Here is a 20527-nt window from a genome sequence, read left to right as displayed (position 1 = left end):
TGCCCAAATAGAGGCTAGACATGGTGAAATTTATCTCAGTATGCTGAAGCAATCTCAAACTGCTGCCTACCATCTTTGAGACTTCATAGAGGTCAAATGAGGTTCTAGAAGAACTTCAGTGGTTCTCTGCCAAACTGGGAGAAAGTAACTCGCCCATGGGAGTCAGTCCTGTATCTAACACTGTCCAGTACTTAAGTAACTGAGGTGATACAACAAAGAAAACTTTTATTAAATCTGCAACTTATACAAAGCCTGAAAAAAGCATAGTATGGTAGAGGACAGAATTAGAATTCAAAATTATTTGGACAAATAGGAAAACCACTTGGAAATAAATAAGAGATTTCATTAAAGAAAAGTGCAGTCATATAGCTAGTGGGAATAACTGACTGCAGAAATATAAGATCAGAATTAACTGGGTGCAATGCAGTTCTGCAGAAACCCAGTAATAGAACAGATCACAAACTGCAGACAGTATCAGTGTTATAAACATAAGTACACTTTATAATGGGATGTAAAACAAGGAGCAAAATATCTAAGGCACGTGGAAGATATCTTCTTGTACCCAAACAAGCTAGACAAGAGAAAGTTAGATCAATTGGATTGCAAAGGAAAAGTGAGTTGGAAGATACAATTCCCATGTCACAGAACTGGAAGATAAAATTTATCAGGGTAGTCTCTGGACTGAGTAAAACCGACTAAGGGAAGACACATACATGGTTTCCAAATACGTAAAAAGTTGTTACTAACTCTAAGGAAACATGTATTCTGCTTATTTACGCTGGACAGGTAAGTACTGAACTGAAGAATTCAGGAACAGAAATTTAAATTATATGCTAGAAAAAGAAAAAAAAAATATCTAACAATAGGTTTGACCAAGCATGGACCTGTATGTATGAGACCTGCCATCGGAAATTTAAGATTATATTACGTGAAGGCAGTGGCTCCTTTTTCAGCCAGAGGACCACTGCCAATCAGATCTCAAATCTTCCTGGTAACTACTGAAACTGAAAAAGCAAATTAGCAATTATATATTGCTAGCATACCACTGAACTTGTGGTTTGAAAAACATGTGTGAGGAATGGTTTTGGTAGATGTTGATCCTATCTGGCACAAGGGAATACACTATATAAGTGTTTCTCTATCTCTTAAATTCAGAGACCATCTAGCATATTAAAAAGGAACCCATGAATCACCATATTTCCTGATGTCCTTCAGGGGAGATGGGGCAAAAAAATAAAGTGATAACTGCTGCTTATTGCTTCTTAGAACAGCAGAAATAGATTAAAAAAAAAAAGTAATCTGAAACATATTAAAATACCGAGAGCAATGAACATGACTCTTAACCAAAGCATCACTGTTCGGACATTTTAGAGGTATTTCAGTAATTTTTTATAGTTTCAATATGTTAAGATAAGAAACATGAAAAATAATTGCATAAATGAGTCTTCTTTGCCTATCACAGACATTCTCCTGGTGAGCTCTATTCTCAAGAGTTATTTCTGTCAAGAAAAAAAAAGATGCGTTAGCAGTAAGCCTGAAGGATCCAACAGAAGGACCATTTTAATTATGCCTTCTTTTATAAAAAGTTTTTATTAACAATCTGCTAAGAATAAGACTTTCCCATTTGTCACTGGCACTATGTCAAATTTGCTTAGTTTTCAAATAGGAGTATTCATAGGTCATGTGTATACCTGAGAATCAAGCAATATTCTTTTAGCCTACAGATCACTCCCCTAAACAATGAGTGCAACAGCTACCAGCCTCGGTGATATAAGCACCAAGTGTAGCAAGAGGAAGCATTGGATACTTCACACCACAGAAAAATCACAATAAAATATTTTGCAATTGAAAGTTAGGAAAAAATTCCTTTGATTATTTCCACTTCATTAATTAAAACCATTCCCTTTTGTCCCTACTTGACATAAACTTACTGACCTCTTAGTCTTCACGTCGTAATTCATATGTGAACGTATGGGAATAAGTAGGCAAGCCCTATCATGGGAGCATGTCACCAGAAACATTTTAAGGCAAGCAGCTAGGGCAGTAGCTTAGCAGCATCCCGTACTTCGGTAGCACTGCATGTCACCAACATGCATGTGCAGAAGAAAGGGAGGTCAACACCTTAAGATGACCTAGACAGAGCTAGGCAGAGATTTATATCAGCTCACTTGGTAACAAATCTAATTATACATTCTGTTTAACTGTCTGGACTGAATTCATAAAGCATCCTGAGCCAAGGCTCCAAACTTAGTAAGGTAGAAACAGACTTTGTACATGGATGAGATAAATCCCTGCATCTCCTTGACTATAGGGCACATGGTCATTGGGACACAAATACCAAACATCTCTACATCAGCTGTGGAGATAGGGAGGGAAGATGGACAGTTTCTCATTCTAGGAGAAAATGCATAGTGGATACAGAGAAGAGAATGTAAAATAAAAAAAGCACCTAAGCCTATACTAAATGTAGCTGAAGCAACTAGAATTCTCAGCTCAGACAGACACTCCCATAAGATAATTGACTGAATTTTTTTTCCTTGTTGAACACTTTTTTGCTGAAAGGGAACAAACATAACTCTTAGAATAATTGCAGCAGGAAGCGGTAGGTTGTAAACACCAACCTGTAAACTTATTTTTTTCCTCCACCTCTCTGCTCCACTATAACAGCATTCCCCGAAAAGAGTCCAACTCCAAACCTATACAGTGTTAATTTTTATTTGGATAAGCTATCACTGACCTCAATCACTCAAAAATGTCATATCAGTCAATATGCTTGCTCAGCACTCTCTTTCTACTCAACCTATAGTGATCCAAGTTCGCACCAGACAGAAATATGGTATATCTCCACTGAAGAGCAGTGGCAATTGCTTATATTTATTTAATATCTAGAATCATCTTAGCAAAACCAGAAAAAGTCTGACCAAAAATGTCACCAAAATCCTTCCATGTAAGAACTAAGCACTACTTGAAATTAAGAAACAGTATTACCAGAATTCTTAAAATTCCTGAAAACCGAGATCAGCAATGGTTCCAGTTAACTCTTTCTACAGTTTATTTTAAGCTTAACTTTAACTTTTGCACTTCTTACTTTCTCCTGCTAATACTTCAACTCTTAGTGCAAGAAGGCACTTAGGTGTTTTATTGCCCAAAAGTACCATTCTTACACAACAGAGAAGACAGACTTACAAATGAAAGGGCCTCCATACCAAATAAACACAAGTAATGCAAAACAAGTAAGTTTCCTTCTTCCTCCTCATGTCAAATAAACAGTACATTTGGTTCCATAATCTGGGCTGGGCTGCCTTCCCTCTCCCTCTCTGTGTACAGGCTTAGGTGAAAAGCTTTTGAGACATATTTCCCAAGTACATGAGTTTCATGTTGGAAGTGATCCAATTAAAACAGGAAGCTATTTGTAATATTTCTTTAGGTATCCCATAAATTCCAACCTCAGCTGTAACTGACTTACCTTTTCCGCAATCTGAAAGTACTAGGCTTTTTAATGAAGAGAGGCAAGAAAGCAAACAACTACTAAGGGACTTGAATTCCAAGCAGCCTCACAGAAACACTATAAGACTATTTCATTTTGGTGTTTGGAAAGGTGGCACATGACCCATGAAAGAGTGACATGTAATGAAAAATGAAATTGCTGCAAAAAAATAAAGAAAAATGGAAACTGGCTAAAAGTTGCCCCCAGTTTAAAAAAGAAAAAAAAAAAAAAAAGACACTGGGAAAGACAAGAGATATTCAAAGTAATTCCCAGGAAAGAATGTGGAACAGACGTCTCTGGTTGAGAAGGTCTAAATCAATATTCTGCTCCTCCATCTCACTACTCTTCCAACAGTTTTACAAAAAAAGTATATATTAACATGCTTGCCAAGTAACATAGACACCCAGTTAAAGTGGCTATGCTAAAAAAACCCCACTTCCTCTTACCCACAGCACAAAGAGAACAGTGATGATGGTACGGTGTTATTCTACACACAAACCAGTTTAACTCCTTCCTACACAGTGTCTTTTGAAAGTGGACATAAGAAAGGATATCAAATTTCAATTTTTTTCATCTAATTTTTTTTATATTTTTTATTTGAAGAGAATAAAACATTGGAATTTAAATAACGTATCCATTTCACTCCAGCAATACAAAGCATAGATTAGGACAAATCTCAAACTTTATATATAAAGAATAATAATCTAATACTTTATAAACTGTATACCTGTTTCTACTCACTAGCTTTGAACCAAGTCCATAATATTCTTTTTCTAAACTTTACATAAAAACTGTGAGCTAAAACTAAAAATTCTTAGAAAAATAGTAACTTTTGCCCAGAGTTTTCGCCCTCTTTGTAAGCCAATATGGACATCTTGTTTCAGTTGTTCTGAACAAAATGGAAAACACAAGGAGCTTACCAGCTCAGTCTTTTTAAAAAAAATAATTCTGACAGGTCTCTAAGAACTGCAGGAACTTCCTTTGACAAGAGGAGAGAGAATGTCAATACTAGCAGAGAACCCCATTAAATTATCTGTACCAAGGGGACATTAAAGAAGAGATTAATTGAAAGAAGATGGGAAAGAGAAGTCAGTGAAAGAAATCAATAATGAATTTACTATACAATCATCAATGAGAAAACTGTATTATTGGAAGAATTTGGAATTGACTTCACTGTAGATATTTTCTCGATTTTTTTCTACTTACCTAGACCTTTTTGTCCAGGGTTTTTAGCAAAGTTAAAAGTAAACTGATAAAAGTCTTTGAACTTCATTGGATCCTTTAGCTCTTGTTCCAATCTTGGCAATAAAGCTTTTAGTTTTTCTGTGGTGTCACACCTGTTCAAAAGAAGTTACATTATTTGTAAATATTTAAGATTTATCTTTACTTTTTTTTTCTTTTTTTATTTTTTAAGGTTTAGTTTCAGACCAAAATAAAACAGTAGTTAAGATAAAAACAAAGTATCTTTCTGGATAGCTTTCTTAAAAATATAAACACTCATATGTCTTTACTAAACAATTTTAAGTGGAACATTATATATAGGCATCCATTAAGTACACAACCCCAACAGGATTTAGTGGTTTAACTTCTTTTCTCAGTCTCTTCATGAGTTTATGAACTCAAACTATAGATGCTACTCTGTTCTTTAAGAACATATAAACCTCACTGAAATCTGATATCCTTTCCCTTTTTATAGCTGTTGTAACACAAGGGTGTGGGTTTTTGCTTTAATCTAGATAGACATTATTTATTCCCTCTGCTCAAGCTAAATGAAGAGCTGCATACTATGTTTACAGTCAACCTTAACATTAGGGGACTTTCCAACAAAATGAACTATGATTTGCAGTCATCCTCTACCCTTCATTGAACACTTGCAGAGAAAACCTAGGAAAAAAAAATGACCCTTTGACAATAGCTTGAAGGCTGACAAGCCATTTAACAGCCTGGCACAGGTAAGCTAAGATAGAATCAAGTTACTGAGATTCTAGTAGAAACACATCCCTTAATAACACAAGACTAGAGCATTTTCAGTGAAAGCACCTGAGCTGATGAGAAGCAATTTTAAAAGAAAAAGGGTTTCCCTCATGCCAAGGAACCAAATGAATATCCAAGGTTTATAGGATATTACCAATATTTTGAACTGTACCTAGAAACTCAAAGTGAAGGAAACAGGTTTCAAAGAAGCAGCTACCATAACTAACATCTCGCATTTGAAAGTTCTCAGTAGTTAAATGTTTGTTTTTATTCTAAAGATTCAAGAATAATTTTATTAAAGGATGGATAATTATAGCAAAATCTGTAAGATGCAGATGCAGTTTTAACTGTCTTGCATGGTACAGATAAAAATAAGTACCTTTCTGGCCTCCAGCAGTACCTGGGGGAGAAAAGACAAAGAATTCTGCCAACAGTCTTCAACTGAGAACTTCATTTTCACCAGGACTTGATCTAGTTAACAACAGGGACAAATATCACACCTTCCCATATGTATTCTAAAGGTGCCATATGAACTAAGCCTCAGGGAATTTCTTTTCATTCAAATCTTCACCTATGTTCAGTGCTAAAAACCACAGACACTGCACCTCCAGTATGTAACAAGATCATTCCAAATCCTCAATAAGCACTATACCAGGGCAAGCAGGTATGATCAGTTTATGCTCCCAAGAACACAATATTGTGTGTTGAGCAGAAAGAGATAACAATCACAGACGTCTGTGGAACTGTATCAGAGACAGTCATGAGGACACAGGAGCAACGTGACAATAAAGTTACGAAACAAAATCCAAGCCAGAAGCCACAGGTGGTTTAGCAAAACCTTTTCAATCAGTTGTATCAAATAATGCTGGCAGCCTTTAATACAACAGCATGAGCACTTGATTGCTCTCCATGGCTAGAAAATCATAATTATTCTTACAGTCTCTACCCAAAGGGACAAAATAAAGCAGTGCACTTCAGATGATATCAAAAGTTATTTCATCACAATTTCTGAATACCCTTACCTAAAAAGGAAAGCTTAGAAAGAAGTCAATAACCGATGAGGTCAGTAACAATAGACTGCTAGGACCCCTGCTCAAGAAACAACAACCACATTTGCGAGAAGTTGGTCTACTATAGAAAGGTATTGGTAAGGTGCCATTCTAAGATCAAATGAAATTATTTAGCTACAAAAAAATATGCACAACTAATTAACTGTAGTTCTCCACCTATCCACTGCAATCTGTTTTTAAAAAAAAAAAGCAACAAAACCATTTTGACACCTCTGTATAGTAGAAATACTGCATCTCTTCCAAGGAGAAGATATACACAAAATATTATTTTATGGTGATAAGTGCTTGACTTTATTGCTAAACAGAGGCAACGTGGTTTAACCTCAAAGTCTATTATCCAGAACAGCTCCATAATCCAGGAAGGAAAAAAAATTTTTATCAGTTACATCACAGTCAGACTAAACAATCTTTTCTACAACCAATACCCTCGTTTTTATTTCAATTTCTTATAGATACTTTGTACAAATTAAGTATCTAGTAAACAAGGCAATAAGAGAAAACCATGGTTTGTAAAACTGGTAGAAAGAAAAAAAGTTGCATTTGGTGGTGATAAGGTAAAGGGAAAGAATTGAAGGTTCTTCTCTGCTTTCCTGTTTCTTTTCTGCTTCAACACTGACTGAATTTTTTTTTTTTCCTTCATACATCTCCAGTGACGTTCAGCTTTTAATAGCACATGGTCCAACTCAAAGCCTTAACATAACCATGCATGTGTTCATATGAATTACATGAAAAGATCAGCATATCTGTCTGTTTTCCTTGCTGTACAGGTAGGAATTATTTTGCTTCACCCTTACTGTGGTCATTGTTAAGGCTTTGCAGTAAAGCAACAATTCAAAAAATATGGGCCACTACAGCCATTTAGCACCTGTTAAGGTGGCACTAGCATTACCAGCTTTTTGAAGGTTCACACTTAATTCAATTAGAAAAATTTTAAATGTAAACCTAGCTCAGGCCTTACATTTTGAACTATGCAGAAACAGATACTCACCCCAACTCTGTCATGCCATCAACAAATTCCTTTTTACTGAATTCACATTGAGTAGCTGCCCTGAACTTCCAGGCTACAACCAGAACACTGATACTGGCTGGGTCCAGGCTTAAATCATCACAGAACTGTTGAATCCCATCAATGCCAATTTTATTTTCATCTTGTGGGTCTGCAGTTCAAAATATAAAGAGGGGAATTGTAATTATTTACAAAAAATATTTACAAATAATCACCTGCACAGCTTTGATATGCTGCATAACACATAAGCTTCACAAATGTCTTCACTTGAAATCTAGTTAATTTTAGAAGTACCTCGAAGACTATCTGTAAATAAAGTATTCTGCAAACTTCCCTAGAAGTTTGTTTGCAACTTTTTCCTAAATTCATCAGCTAACGCCAACAAAATAGTTTTGTCTTCTTTCCACAATGCTCTGTGAAAGATCTGAATTAACTGAGGAGATGCCTGACTACATCCAAAACCAGCAAGGCTGATAAACACATCAAAATATACAATATATTTATTGTTTAGCACATATTAAACTTTAAAGGAAAAAAAAACCAAAACCAAACACCCCTGAAAACCAACAAAAACACACCTACCAAGTGAGCCCACAGATTTTTTTCCTGATAGGGATATATGGGAATCCACTATAACTGTTTAAAGACCACAATTAACTCAAACATTTTTGGTTTTTAATTATAAGTCAAGGAAATCATCAAAACATTGCTCAAACAATGCCTTAGCATAACAGGGTCTTAAGCTAAACAATACAACTTAGGAAACATTATGTTTCAGTAGTACTAAGTTTACCACCTTTTTGAATGTCAGAACAACACTTGGTAACTACCCATGTCAGCGGAGATGTCATTGTGACAATCCTAATGTAATGAACTGTAATGAAATTCTCTCTCTCAAAAAAAAAAAACCAACCAACCCCCCAAAAAACCCCCAAACAAACACCCCTGCATGTAAACTTAAATAATTGGAGGGAAAAAATAAAAAACAAACAAAAAAAATGAAGAAAAAACCCCTCAGATCCAAACCATCTTTAGTTTTCAAAGCTTAACAGTTTACAAACTACAAAACTGTCTTTCCCAGCTTTTGATACATTTCAGTATCAGAAAAGTATCCCTTGAGTAAATTTAACTCCTCAAACTGGTAAGTTTTTCAACTGTGCTAATAAGTCCTTATCCAATGAGATGATAAAAAAAATCAAGTCTAAAGAAAACTTTCTTTTTTTTTATTTTTTTGGGGTGTTAAGCTAAGATCTCTTCCACTTTTCCAGCCAATACTATGGTGGAAGAAATGCTAAAATGCAGAGAGGAAGTTAATTTAGCAAACAAAAACTTATACCCATTAAACAAAGAATTACATCTGTGGTATAATTCAGGGACCTTTGAGCAGGAATAACAAGTAAACATATCTATTCTATTATATGCCAGATCTAGTTCTAAGACATGTAAAATGCATTTCTTGTATATTTAGGGAGTAATTGAAGAACTGAAGGCAAAAAGTGCACTAGTGTTGAAATCGGTGGAAAAATTCTGATGGATTTCAACAAGGACTGCTTCATCCTTATCATGTTTCACATCATCCAGGTAACTAGGAACAAGAATGAAATTGTTGTTTTGACAGAGTTGCTGGATAAACAGATAAGAAAACTAACAGAAAGACAACACAGAAAATGAAAGACCTCTGCTCTCAGATTTCAAATATAGTGCAATGTATGTAGCATTCTATAGGCCGTGTAGGACAAAAGAATTCCTTGTTGTTGTGAGGCCAATGACTCAGGTTTAAGCTACATATGAAAAAAGGAAAGGTGTTTAACCAAAACTTTTATTGTTTTCTCTCAAATCTTGTGAAGGTTTTGTTCAAGTTTACAATTTTACTGAAAGTGTTAAAGTGCTAGAACTGCAAAGGTGTGCTGCTACCCAAAACACGGACATAAAACTGACTAGACTGTCTTTCATGAAAGCCAAGTGGTGCAGTTTGCCACTGCTAGAAAACTATGAATAATAAACAACATTTGTGGGGTTTGGGTTTTTTTGTTTGTTTGCTTATTTTAGATATTCTTAGTACCATTTACAAATTTGCATATATTTTTGACCCAGCAATCTCCAAGACTGACATGCAAGGAACAAGCAAAAGACTTTGATATGCATATATATGTTTTATATATATACTTACATATAGATAAAAAACAAATCAGAAAAGTGGTTCTCTAGGTTTTGGTGGGGTTTTTTTGTTTTTTTTCCCCGCAAAGGAAATGCTATAGTGTTGCTGGTTCTTTGTCCCTACACAATTCATTACTGCATAATAATGAAATGTTAAAGAATGTCTACACTTAAAATAGAACACATTATGTAAACAGTAACAAAAAAAAGGTGAAAACAATATCATAAGAACAGGATAAAGCGTATACAAAGCATGCCATATACTGCAATTAGAAAAGTACCTAAAATGATAGTTGAGTAATTGTTAAGAGTGCTTTTTAAAACGTGAGATGTGTGGATCTCAGCAGGGGCTGGTAATGATTCCAGCCCGATCTGCTCTAACACGTAATGAACAATGCACACCCTCATGTCGGATGGCCACATTTCAGAAAGCACTATTACCTGGATCATGTACATTCTTATCTATCATACATACATGACTATCTTTTCCTTTTATTTTTTCTGTTCTTTCCAACAATGCTGTAAAATAAAAAATGGAGAAGAAACAACTCCGCCTTTAATCCACCTCCCTGTGGTTTTCCCTCCAAGCCTCTCTGAACAGGCACATCACTTTTGCTGTAATATGCAGCACAAAAAAAGTAAAATAAGGATGGAGTTTCTATGACTGTTTTTTTGGTTTTCTTATTCGACTGTTTTGTCAGACTCCTAGCTGTAATGTTATCTGAAACATTTTTGATTTTAATGTATAGATATACTACTATCTTTGAACAAAACTCCCCCCAAAATTAGTATAAGAATCATATGTATTATTTTGCCACACGAAGTGCACTATATGTATATTTAGTAGCAGCCACTGGCAATAAATCAAATAAGTTGCATAATAAGCTTTACTCTTCTTTCCACCATGTGTAGCTGACACTATTTCCTCATGACAGGTTTAATTTCCTCCTGTGAATTTACTTTAAATGCTACAGGAATAACTACAGAAGTTGTGTACTGGACATTAAGAGCATTTAAAACCTTTCTCATTCTTATCTCGCTACTGCAAACACAGAGTGAGAAGCAGAAGCTAGCAATCTTTCCTTAGAAGTCCTTAAGAATGGCAGAGAGAAAAGCAGAAGTACCACCCAAACAAAGTAATTAGAAAAAAACCAAAACCCACAACAAAAAGAAAAAAACCCAAGCCTTACCTTTGTATCGATTATACAGTTGTTCTAATTTCTTCCTGTCTACTGAATTTTTCATGGATTCTTTGTAGTACAAGTCTGGATTCTGGAAGTAGTTGTCTGTTGCCACTTCTAGTTTCCATTCATTCTGCATTAAGCAGTATATAGCAGTCCTTTCACCAGCCTGGGTAAATGCCATAAACTGGCGGACCTTGTCCTTCTGAGACGATTTAAGCTTATGCTTTGGGATGCAAAAGAAGCAGGAAAGCCAATGAAGCTAATCCAGAAGTTTGTTTCAGCATTCTACTACTAATGCCTATCTTTAAAAGCTTTTAGTTTTCTTGTTGATGACAACTTTCACTTCAGAATTACAGGAAGACAAAGCCTTGTTCTTCTGCAGTTAAAAAGACAGCATTTTCTTCTGAAAATTGAAATGACAGCATCTATATACACATTTTTAGCAGCACATATTCTGGCAGTAATAAATTTGTATTTCTGCTTTATTGCTCACATATGCAGAAGTTTTTCTGTTCTGTAACAGCAGTAAACACAAGTTTCGTCATACAACAATATGGTTATCTTCTGAAAATATGCCTAACGGTTATACAAACAAGAAATTGCAAAGGCACAACTTCTAGATTCTCAGATTCTGTGTAAGTCCTTCATACATGGAAAAAACCCGCTCAACGGTTTTCCTAATATTTTCCTAGCAACAACGAACAATGCAAAGTTTAATCATTTTAAGTGATCAGCTGAAAAAGGCAGAAGCATTTATCACATTTTTATGTTAGAAACCATTGCCAACAGAACACACAAGACAAAAAGAAAATAGATAAAGCAGACATGTCAGAGATTTGCTGAATGTTACGATGAGACTATAAAGTTGCTGTAAATGTGATCTAAAACTTTAATTAGCTCTGAAAATTATGTTTCTACTATTCATACATTAAACAACAAAACGGCCTATTATAGTGGTATACAGGAACCAATAAGATGTTTCTCTTTATGGCAACTAATTACAGCAACCCCTATCGACACAACATCCCTAAACCTCTGGAACACCCAAGAGGTGGGAACAGGGATTTTATAGGGATCAAATTTGCTATTAACATAGTTCAACATTATTCTTTACATGAAATTGGAAGAAGAAGGAGATGGCTTAAATCAAACTCTGGTTTTTATTATATTCCGATACTTTCCAATTTTGTTAAGCCATACTTAACACATGTTCTGGGCCAACAATTAAGCTGAGGAATTTGTCTAAGTTCCTCACTGCTGCTTAAATCATGAGGTATAATGGCAAATTCACTGGTCTCACTTGGGGAAAAACTAAATCCTGATTCAGTGATCAGTAAGCAGTAAACATAGGACCATCTCTCAGCTTGCTTGTTATCTCTTGTACACATATGGATGGTGACATCGTGACTACAGATGGTCCTGAGGCAAAAAACACATCGTGTAAACAAGATAAGGACTTTGGTCTTTCCTACAAGATTTTTTTTCAATTTTATACAGGAAGAAACGGGTAAAGTTTCTTTTCACACATGAAGAAATGCGTAAAGTGGGAAAAGAGCTACAAAAATAAGTACAACGTATTTTGTTAAGAAAATACTCAATAATCCTTTGACTGCAAGCCCTGTGCAACCTCCCCCCCCCAATTTTCATTAAGGTCTAACTGTAAGGGTCTCTCTGCACTAAGATCTTCCTCAGTTACAGAGAACTCCTCTTCAGCAACCAACTTAGCGACGACCACTTCGAAACAGAGGCCTCTGACAACAATTCCCAAGTAAAACCCATGTCCTCTTATAAGTCTACTTACGCCGGGCGTGTTTTCTAGGTTCAGAATGAAACACCAGGTTATTTGAAGAAATCAGAGATAAGAAACGCATTCGACTACCCAAGCTATCCCTCTGCCACGCAGTATGGCTTCTACTCTTCACCCCTACAGCAGTGGGACCTGTCCGCTCTCCACGGGGCAGGGGGGGAAGGTCTGGCAGTCGTTTTTCTAAGCACACCTTCTCACTAACGGAACCCAAACACGCCGGCGTACTTCACATCAAGACGTAATTAAGTCACCTTTTAGAATCCCTCTCGGAACGTTAATTACACCCCCCCCCGGCAAAGCCCAAGGAAGCGCTGAAGGTGAAACACGGACCCTACGAACCCTGACCCGTCCCACCGGAGCCGGTCCCGGCCGTCTGCCTCCTCACCCCCCCAACCCTACCCACCCTTCCCCTCACACCCCCGGCACGGCAACTCGTACCGCACCGCTCCCCCCGCGGCCCGCCCGCCGCACCTGCCGCGTACCGGGACGGTGAGGAAGAGGAGGGCGGCCGGCGGGAGGGCCCTTCCCGCTGCCGAAAGGCGGAGCGGCAGATGGGGGGGGGACACAAGACACGGGGCTCCGGCAACCTGCCCCGCAAGCCCGAAGCCCAAAAAAGGGAAAGGTACGCGCCGCGACGGCTGCCCGGCGCTCGAAATACCCGCGGCGGCCGGCCCCCCCCTTCCTCCTTCTCCTCCTCCTCAGCCTTCCCCGCCCGCCCCCCGGTGACCTTCCCCGTTCCCGGCCGGGGAGGGCGACGACTACCGCACCGGGTGTGTGTCCCTTCTCCCCTGGGTTTGTCGTCCGTTCCCGTCCCCCCCCCCCACCCCCGCCGCCCTGAGGAGAGGAGCGGGACCGGGCGCTGAGGGAGAGAAGCGGCGGGAAAACGCCTGTGGGGGTGTGTGTGTGTGAGGGGGGGACGGGACGCTCAGCTCGCTGGTCCGGGGGTTGTTTGAGGGTGTCGTGCCCCCCCTTCCCCAATTTCTCTCCCTCCCTTCCCCCTCCCCTTGCTCCCACAACCTACCATTTTATCACCGGCGCTTTGCCCAACTTCACCGCCCGGCACCGCCTCTCGCGCAGGCGCCCACCGGCCCCCCTCACCGGCCGCGCTTGAGGGACCAGGCGGGAGCGGCGGATCGAGGTGCGGGGCCGGAGCCCGCCGCTGCCGCCCTCCCTCCTCCTCCTCCTCCTCCTCCTCCTCCTTCTCTTCCCTGCACCGCCGCCCTCCCTGGGGAGAAGCGACGCCGGGTGGGCTCGGGCTACGCCGGAGCGGTGACTACGCCTCCCGGCGTGCACCGCGCAGAACGGCCGGAACGGGGAGGGAGCGAAGGAGAGAGTGTGTGTGTGTGAGGGGGAGAATCCGCTGTTACCCGCCGGGAGGAGGCGATCGGACTACAGCTCCCGTCCGACTCTGCGCTTAAAGGTGCCGGACCGGTAACCGGGCGCAGGGTGAGGGAGGGCGGCTGTTGGTAAGGACCGGGTTGCCTCGGTGCCTTCCGTCAGCGGCCATCGTCTCCTTACCCCCGCGTTCCCGCTGCCTCCCTCCCTCCCTCAGGTGAGCGGGGCGGAGGGAGGAAGCGTTGCCCCGGGGCCGGCGGTTCTCTCCCTCTGCTTCCCCTCAGCGGCCGGGCCAGCCGCCGCGCCGAGGTGGGCGGTAGGTGGTTGCCGGTGGACGAGGAGGGGCGGTTGGGGGCTGTGAGGAAGCGGCGGTGGGTTTGGTCCCGGAAAGTTGGGTGCCGCTGCCGGCGGGCTGTGAGGCGGCCCCCTCCCTCCCTGCGCCGCCATGAGGGGGCGGGAAAGGGGCTGGTGGTCCCGGCGTTCCGATAATTCTCTGTTCTTCCCCTTCTCCTCCCCGGCCTTCCTTCCTCCGGCCTTCCCCAGGGAGAGGTACCGGCAGGCTCCGCTCGGAAGCCGGCCCGCGAAGAGAGGAGGAGGAGGAGGAGGCGGCGGCGGTGCGGGGAGCTGCCCTCCGGCTGCCATCGCTCCCAGGTGGGTGCGTGGCGGGGCGAGAGCCGCCCCCGCCTCGGCTGCCCCTTGCGGGGTGCTGAGGAGGAGCTGGGGTTGAGAAAAGCGGTGGGCGGCGGTGGCAAACTGGTAGGTGTGGAAGGAACCCGCAAGCCTTTCGGAGGAGAGCTTGCGTTGGAGGCAGGGTCTAGTACCAGCTTGATGAAAGCCGGTGCGACGGTAGGGTGTTCGGGAAGGAAAAATGGGGAAGACGAGCTGGAATCCATCTGGAAACAAACTCTGCTTAAAAAGCACTCCAAACGACGGGAGTTCCCTCTAATTTCATGCTTACTGGTGCATGGAGAGGAGTGATTTGTTGGTTTTGGTCCCCCCCCCCCCCCCCCCCCTTTATTTGCACTGTGAAGCATATCGCATATTTTTTATATGTGAGGTCATTATTCCCTTAAGAGCTTTTGAGCATGGGTGCCACTCTTCCAAATAGTTTTTGCTAGCTAAGTAAAAAACACTGTTACTGAAACAAAAACTGTACTGTGTCTGAACCACGGTGGTAAGTTTACACAGTGCAACAATGGGCAAACTCACTAGTGTAAATCTCTGCTCCGAATTTAGTTATGGGGTTGGACATAACACTTAAGACGTGCAGTAGAGTCTTTTACTCACCTCCCTGCAAATGGAGGCTTGAATATACACTAGGCGTTTTCTCCTCTCTCTTTCTTGGAGGAATAGGTTGTAATATATTCAGCAAAATCTCTTTCCCCAAACATGTTAAACAGGAAGAGTATTACTTTGTATACATGAAGAAATAATTCCTCTAGAATTTTGCCAGGTGGTGGGGATTGTTATTTTTTTCCTAATCTCTTAAAAATAGTGAACCCCATGGCTTTATCGAAAGTTCTGAATTATTTCTACTTTATTGTTTTACTGAAATTAAAGTGAGGTAGATATGCTTTTGCTACCTTAATTACACTGTCAGTTCTTAATTCTAAATGTTTTAGCTCTTCATGTTGTTAAACGCTACCCCATAGTCAACTATCAATAGCTAAATACTTTGTAAATACTTTGGCTTGTATTTCATGCATTGAAAAGAAATAAACACACCCAGACAGGCTTCCTCGGTTCTCTCTGAAACAGAGATGGGAGGGCATTTTAAAAAGAAAGGTAGTGCATGGCCATGCTTACCATCGTCCCTTCCCATTCTATATATTGACGATGGCTGGCTTGGATACTTGTGATTGTGACTGCTACTGCATTATAGGGAAAGAAGATTCTCTCTTAGGCAGACTGCTTCCAGATGACTATGTCTGTATGTTGGTTCCTCATTAAGGCTGTTGGCCCAGGGATCAAGATTGCAGCTAAAGTTTTAGGGAAATACCTGCTCTACTGATGATCTGCTAACATCTAGTGTGTGTTGTGCATTTTTAGAATGCCATGCTTCAGTGGTAAATGTATGTTTTGTACAGGCATTTATACATCGTTATGTATAGCTTTGTGGTATGTGGGGGGTTTTGGTGGGTTTTTGTGTTTGTCTGGGTTTTTTTCTAAGAAAATGTAACTTTGTTATTTTACAATAATGCCAGTGTTGTCCTGTAGGGTCTGAGGGAAGTAAATTTGTTCTTAGTTTCTAAATTCTATCCTCCTTGGTGGTAAAAGCAAATACAGCAGTTTAAATGTAGATCTTCAAGTAGCTTCTGGGAAATGAACTTATGAATGAATTGATTTTACTTTTAGTGTTCTTATAACTATTTTAAAATCATGAGGATCAATAATTAGCTTTGAAGTAAAATGCCTCAAGGCCATGCAGCCTTTCAGGTGAAGGTCTTTGATCCAAACTAGTAGTGCGGAGAAGTCTAGGAAGTATTGCTGTTATTTCTTTACTGTAGAAGTGTTTCTTTCACAAGTATGATTTATAATGTAATCTGTTTCAGTTAAGCTTTTTTTCACTACATTTTGTATACTTGAGTGTGTTAATGCTTCTGAGGCTGTATAAATAACAAATGATTATGATACAATTTTTCAGGATAGGTTTGAAAGAATACAAGGGGTTTACTGATAAGAATAAGGAGTTCTGGTGCTAGGTTGAAGTACAGCCTATGGCATCGTGGCTTAATATTTTTAATGGCTTTTCTCTCATGTAAGAATGCAGGTGACTACCATGTGAAATGACTAAGCTTTCCATTCAGTGTTTTTAAAACAAGATGATACCTAGAAAATAGTCAAGGGGAAAACAAAAATCTATCAATAACCTTGGGCTGTTTCTTGGTTTTGATAACTGTTGACTGAAGGAGACTGTATGCATGCCGTTAAAGATCATAGTGTACGATGCATTCTTAGGTTTGTTTTCTACGTTCGTTTGACCTAATGGCCCAACATTATCGTATTTGATCACTGATTGGTACTATCTTGCAGCATGGTATGCGAACTGGAGATGCAGAAACCATGTAGCAGAAAGCTTTGAGCACTTGTGGATTATCAGTTTCTTCCAACAGCAGTAAAAAGTGAAGAATGAAGGTGACTGGATTTATTTTCCTATGGACGTTGGTTTCACTGCCTTGTGGTCAGTTAGCAAATCCTGCAGAACATGAAGATGTAGTAAAGCATGCAATAAAGCTGCACCGTGGGAAAGGAGCTGTTATCACTCAGAGAAAGCAGTGGGTGTTGGAGAGCTGCAGAAAACTATCTGGTCTTCTTCGCCAAAAGAACGTTGTTCTCAACAAATTAAAAAATGCTATAAGAGCAGTTGAGAAGGATGCAGGACTGTCAGACGAAGAGAAACTTTTTCAGGTGCATACCTTTGAAATTTTCCAAAAGGAGCTAAATGAAAGTGAAAACTCGGTCTTTCAAGCAATCCATGGCCTCCAGAGAGCTCTACAGGGTGATTACAAAGATGTTGTAAATATGAAAGAAAGCAGCAGACAGAGACTGGAAGCCTTGAGAGAAGCTGCAATTAAGGTTAGTTCCCCCATGTTTATTACTAGAGTATTAATATTCTACTTGTTATTTTAATTTTATTATTCTGCGGTCTAAGTCTGTTTTTATTAAAAAGTGGATCTACATGAAACTTGCAGTGTTTTGCTGTTTAAAATGGTTTTTGAATTAAGTATTTGTTCTCATAAGTAAAATTAGAAGTAATTCTGATGTAGAGTTTAAAACTTACTAGTAGTGAATAGTTCTTATTTCAAAACAAAGCTAAGCATAATCATAAGACCTATGGCAAATATTATGTTAAAGGGAAGGGAGTACAAGAAGTGAGTCAGTGCACACAGCACAGTTGCAGTAGATAAGCCAGTGGGATTATCAGAGTGGAAATAATGCCATAAATTGGCAAAACACTAGCTGTTTTTTCCACTTTAAATGAGAATTGCTCAACCAAAATCTACAATTTAAACAGAATGACTTCTTGCCTTTTATTTCTGTATTCGTATAGATGTGGGTAAAATCGACATGCAAAATACTACTGGGTTTTTAATCTTAGGGTAGCACTCCTAGCCTGGGAAGTGGAGGTTTGAAAAACAGTGCTTCCAAGAAAGAGCCAGCTGAGGTAACTTTACCAAGAAAAGCATAGATGAGTAACAGTTGAGCACAAGTACTTCATGAAAAATCTGAGTTCCCATGTCAATGCAGTCATGTTGGGGTATGCACAATCTGCTACTGTCTACTGGATTTGGTGGTGCTCAGACTGTGTACTGAAAGTCTCCCCTTGAGAGAAAGTGTCGTTTAATTGATTTGGTATTTAAAGTGCTCTTTTCCTCACTCTACCCCTCAACCACTGGAGGAATATATTAAGACTTTTCTTTGTTTTCTGTCTCCTAAAAGAAGAGGCTGCCCTTGCACAAGGGAGCAAGAGAAGGGGAAAAACGTAATTGGGATATAGCATCTGAGCTGGGAGAATCTCTAAAGGGCATTTGTGTAAGAGATGTGCAGATCTTAACAGGTGAAGGTTACAAGAGATGGTGTGCAAGAAAGGTGTGCAGTGAATTGTGGCAAGAAAGACTGGTGGAAGTAGAAGTTAGGATGCAGACTTGGGAGGCTGGAGTGGTCTGTGCAGTGAAAACAAAGACTGAATTATGACAGATTTGGTTAGGGAGGAGCTTGGATCTAGGTGTGTTCCAGTGAAGTGCTCAATGTGACTTTGATATTGGTGCTTAATGGCAGAGCCAGCTTCTGGTGCATAGAAATGGTAGCAATTGTCATGAAAATGACTTGATTTTCCACCTTTTTTTTCCTCAGAGCTCTTAAAATAGCAGCAGCGAAGCTGTCCAGAATCTTCTTTCTTATTTACCTAATTCTTGGCAATGTTACTGTAAAATACTGAAGTAATCTATCCTTGAACTTGAGAATGGTGCTTCCTCATTTTTCTCGTAAAAGGAGGCCTGTGTGTGTAATGATGTGTTTTAGATGTGTGTCCTGTCAAAACTTTACTTCTGCAGAGGTGGGTTGTGTAGGCTTTTTTTGTATTATCATATCAAGATACACACTTGAATGAGCAATCTTTTACACCCTTCCTTCTTATGTCATGCACATGATTATTTAAAGAGAATATTTGTTGTTCTAACAACAAACAACCTTACAATTGTTACATAAACTGAAGCAAAGGATGGTGGGGGAATGCAGGCCAAAAAGATGAAAATTACACGGGATACATTTTTTTTGGACTTGTTCTTACTTCAGAAGACACACATTAGGTCCAATTTTGTTCCAGTTTCATTTTAATGTAATGATTACTTTGTTGGTGTACTGATAAGACATCCTTTCCATTTTTTAAACAGTGATTGAACAGAAAATACAAATGGTTGTAGAGGGTGCTGGACTTTTCCCTTAATTTTTTTTCCGTTGAATTGAAGTATTTGGAATTCTTTAGTGTTGGGATATGTATGCATGTCCGATGCATTTCTTGCTGGTTCTGCTGCTGGGAAAAAGGTATAGCAGAGTCATTCATGGGCTGGGTGGGAGGAAGGAAGAAGCGCTGAAGACAGCTTCTGCCTTCCTTTGCTCCAGGAACCTGTATGGAGGTTCAGGAAAAAGCAACAAAATCTTACCTACTTTTTATCACCTTCGGATTTTTTGGGTGCCTACTACTCAGACATCAATGGGAAAAAAACCCTCACAAGTAGTGCAAAGATGCAGCCTCTTCGGAATGTGCTTTTTTCATTCCTGATTAAACAGTAGAGAGCAACAACACCACTGTGTTCTTAACCAGGATCGCCCCAAAGTCTTACTTCATCATACTTCATTTTGCTGATGTGTTTCTAGGTGTTCCAATTTCCTGTTTAGTGCACAGTCCTTATTTGTATTACCTTGCTTAAAAGATTGTTTGTTATGTACCTTGTGATCAGATGTCTCCGATCCCAGCCTGAGTTGCAGAACAGTGTTTGTACTGTGATGCACTTCTGCTTAACATGTAGCAGGCTGTTCGAGATAGCTTGTCCTTTTCATGGACACCATTCTCTGTGATTGTCCTACTCTACTGCCATGACACTGGTCTGTAGGTGAAAACAGAGATGCCACTTTAATAGGCTACCAAACCCTTTGTCTTCATTAATTAAAGGAACTTACAGTTAAATTCAGATTTTTCAAAGCTCTTCTACCTTGCTATTCAGCGAAAGTTAACTTCTTGCAAATTAGAGCATTATTTATTTTTGTGCAGTTTACCTCTAGCTCTGTTCAGCTTGTTTGTCTCAGCTGACAGAAAGGACTGATCGGCTCCCTCCACCCAAAACCTGTTCCATTTTCGAGGGGAAGGAATCTAACCCTTACCAATTCCTTCTCATGTTCTAAGTTGTTGCTGAATGAGGATATAATCTGCAATTCATACAGGGGCTGTTTTTTTACATCTTTCAAGCAATGTTTGCTAGAGAACAACCGATAGGAAATGTTTTTCCT

The 20527-nt window shown here is 39.7% G+C and overlaps 2 protein-coding genes across 9 annotated transcripts in view; one reads left to right on the top strand and one right to left on the bottom strand.

The window, feature by feature from the left end:
- DCUN1D2 (defective in cullin neddylation 1 domain containing 2) overlaps positions 1-13857 on the bottom strand; it is a 28792-nt gene extending 14935 nt beyond the window's left edge. For 3 of the 8 annotated variants that reach the window (XR_011322113.1, XR_011322112.1, XR_011322114.1), the window contains exons 1-5: positions 13707-13857; positions 10885-11101; positions 10136-10213; positions 7520-7688; positions 4694-4824 (exon numbers count right to left, since the gene is read on the bottom strand). Coding sequence is in view for 5 of the 8 variants with exons in the window: in XM_069770210.1 (XP_069626311.1) it covers positions 4694-4824; positions 7520-7688; positions 10136-10213; positions 10885-11101; positions 13707-13709 (598 nt within the window). In the remaining 3 variants the exon portion in view is untranslated. Of the gene's footprint in view, positions 1-4693; positions 4825-7519; positions 7689-10135; positions 10214-10884; positions 11282-13167; positions 13349-13706 lie in introns of those variants that run through there. The other 5 variants (XM_069770214.1, XM_069770211.1, XM_069770210.1 and 2 more) reach the window with 5 other exon arrangements.
- Positions 13858-14040: 183 nt separating this feature from the next.
- Positions 14041-20527, top strand: part of TMCO3 (transmembrane and coiled-coil domains 3) — a 35766-nt gene continuing 29279 nt past the window's right edge. The window contains exons 1-3 of the mRNA XM_069770208.1: positions 14041-14237; positions 14564-14671; positions 17054-17596. Coding sequence (XP_069626309.1) covers positions 17150-17596 — 447 coding nt within the window. The 5' untranslated portion in view covers positions 14041-14237; positions 14564-14671; positions 17054-17149. The remainder of the gene's footprint in view (positions 14238-14563; positions 14672-17053; positions 17597-20527) is intronic.

The sequence above is a fragment of the Haliaeetus albicilla genome, chromosome 25 (genome assembly GCF_947461875.1).
Source record: "Haliaeetus albicilla chromosome 25, bHalAlb1.1, whole genome shotgun sequence".
NCBI classification, from domain to species: domain Eukaryota; kingdom Metazoa; phylum Chordata; class Aves; order Accipitriformes; family Accipitridae; genus Haliaeetus; species Haliaeetus albicilla.
Note: the sequence above shows the minus strand (reverse complement) of the source record. Positions and strands in the feature narration are given on the sequence as shown.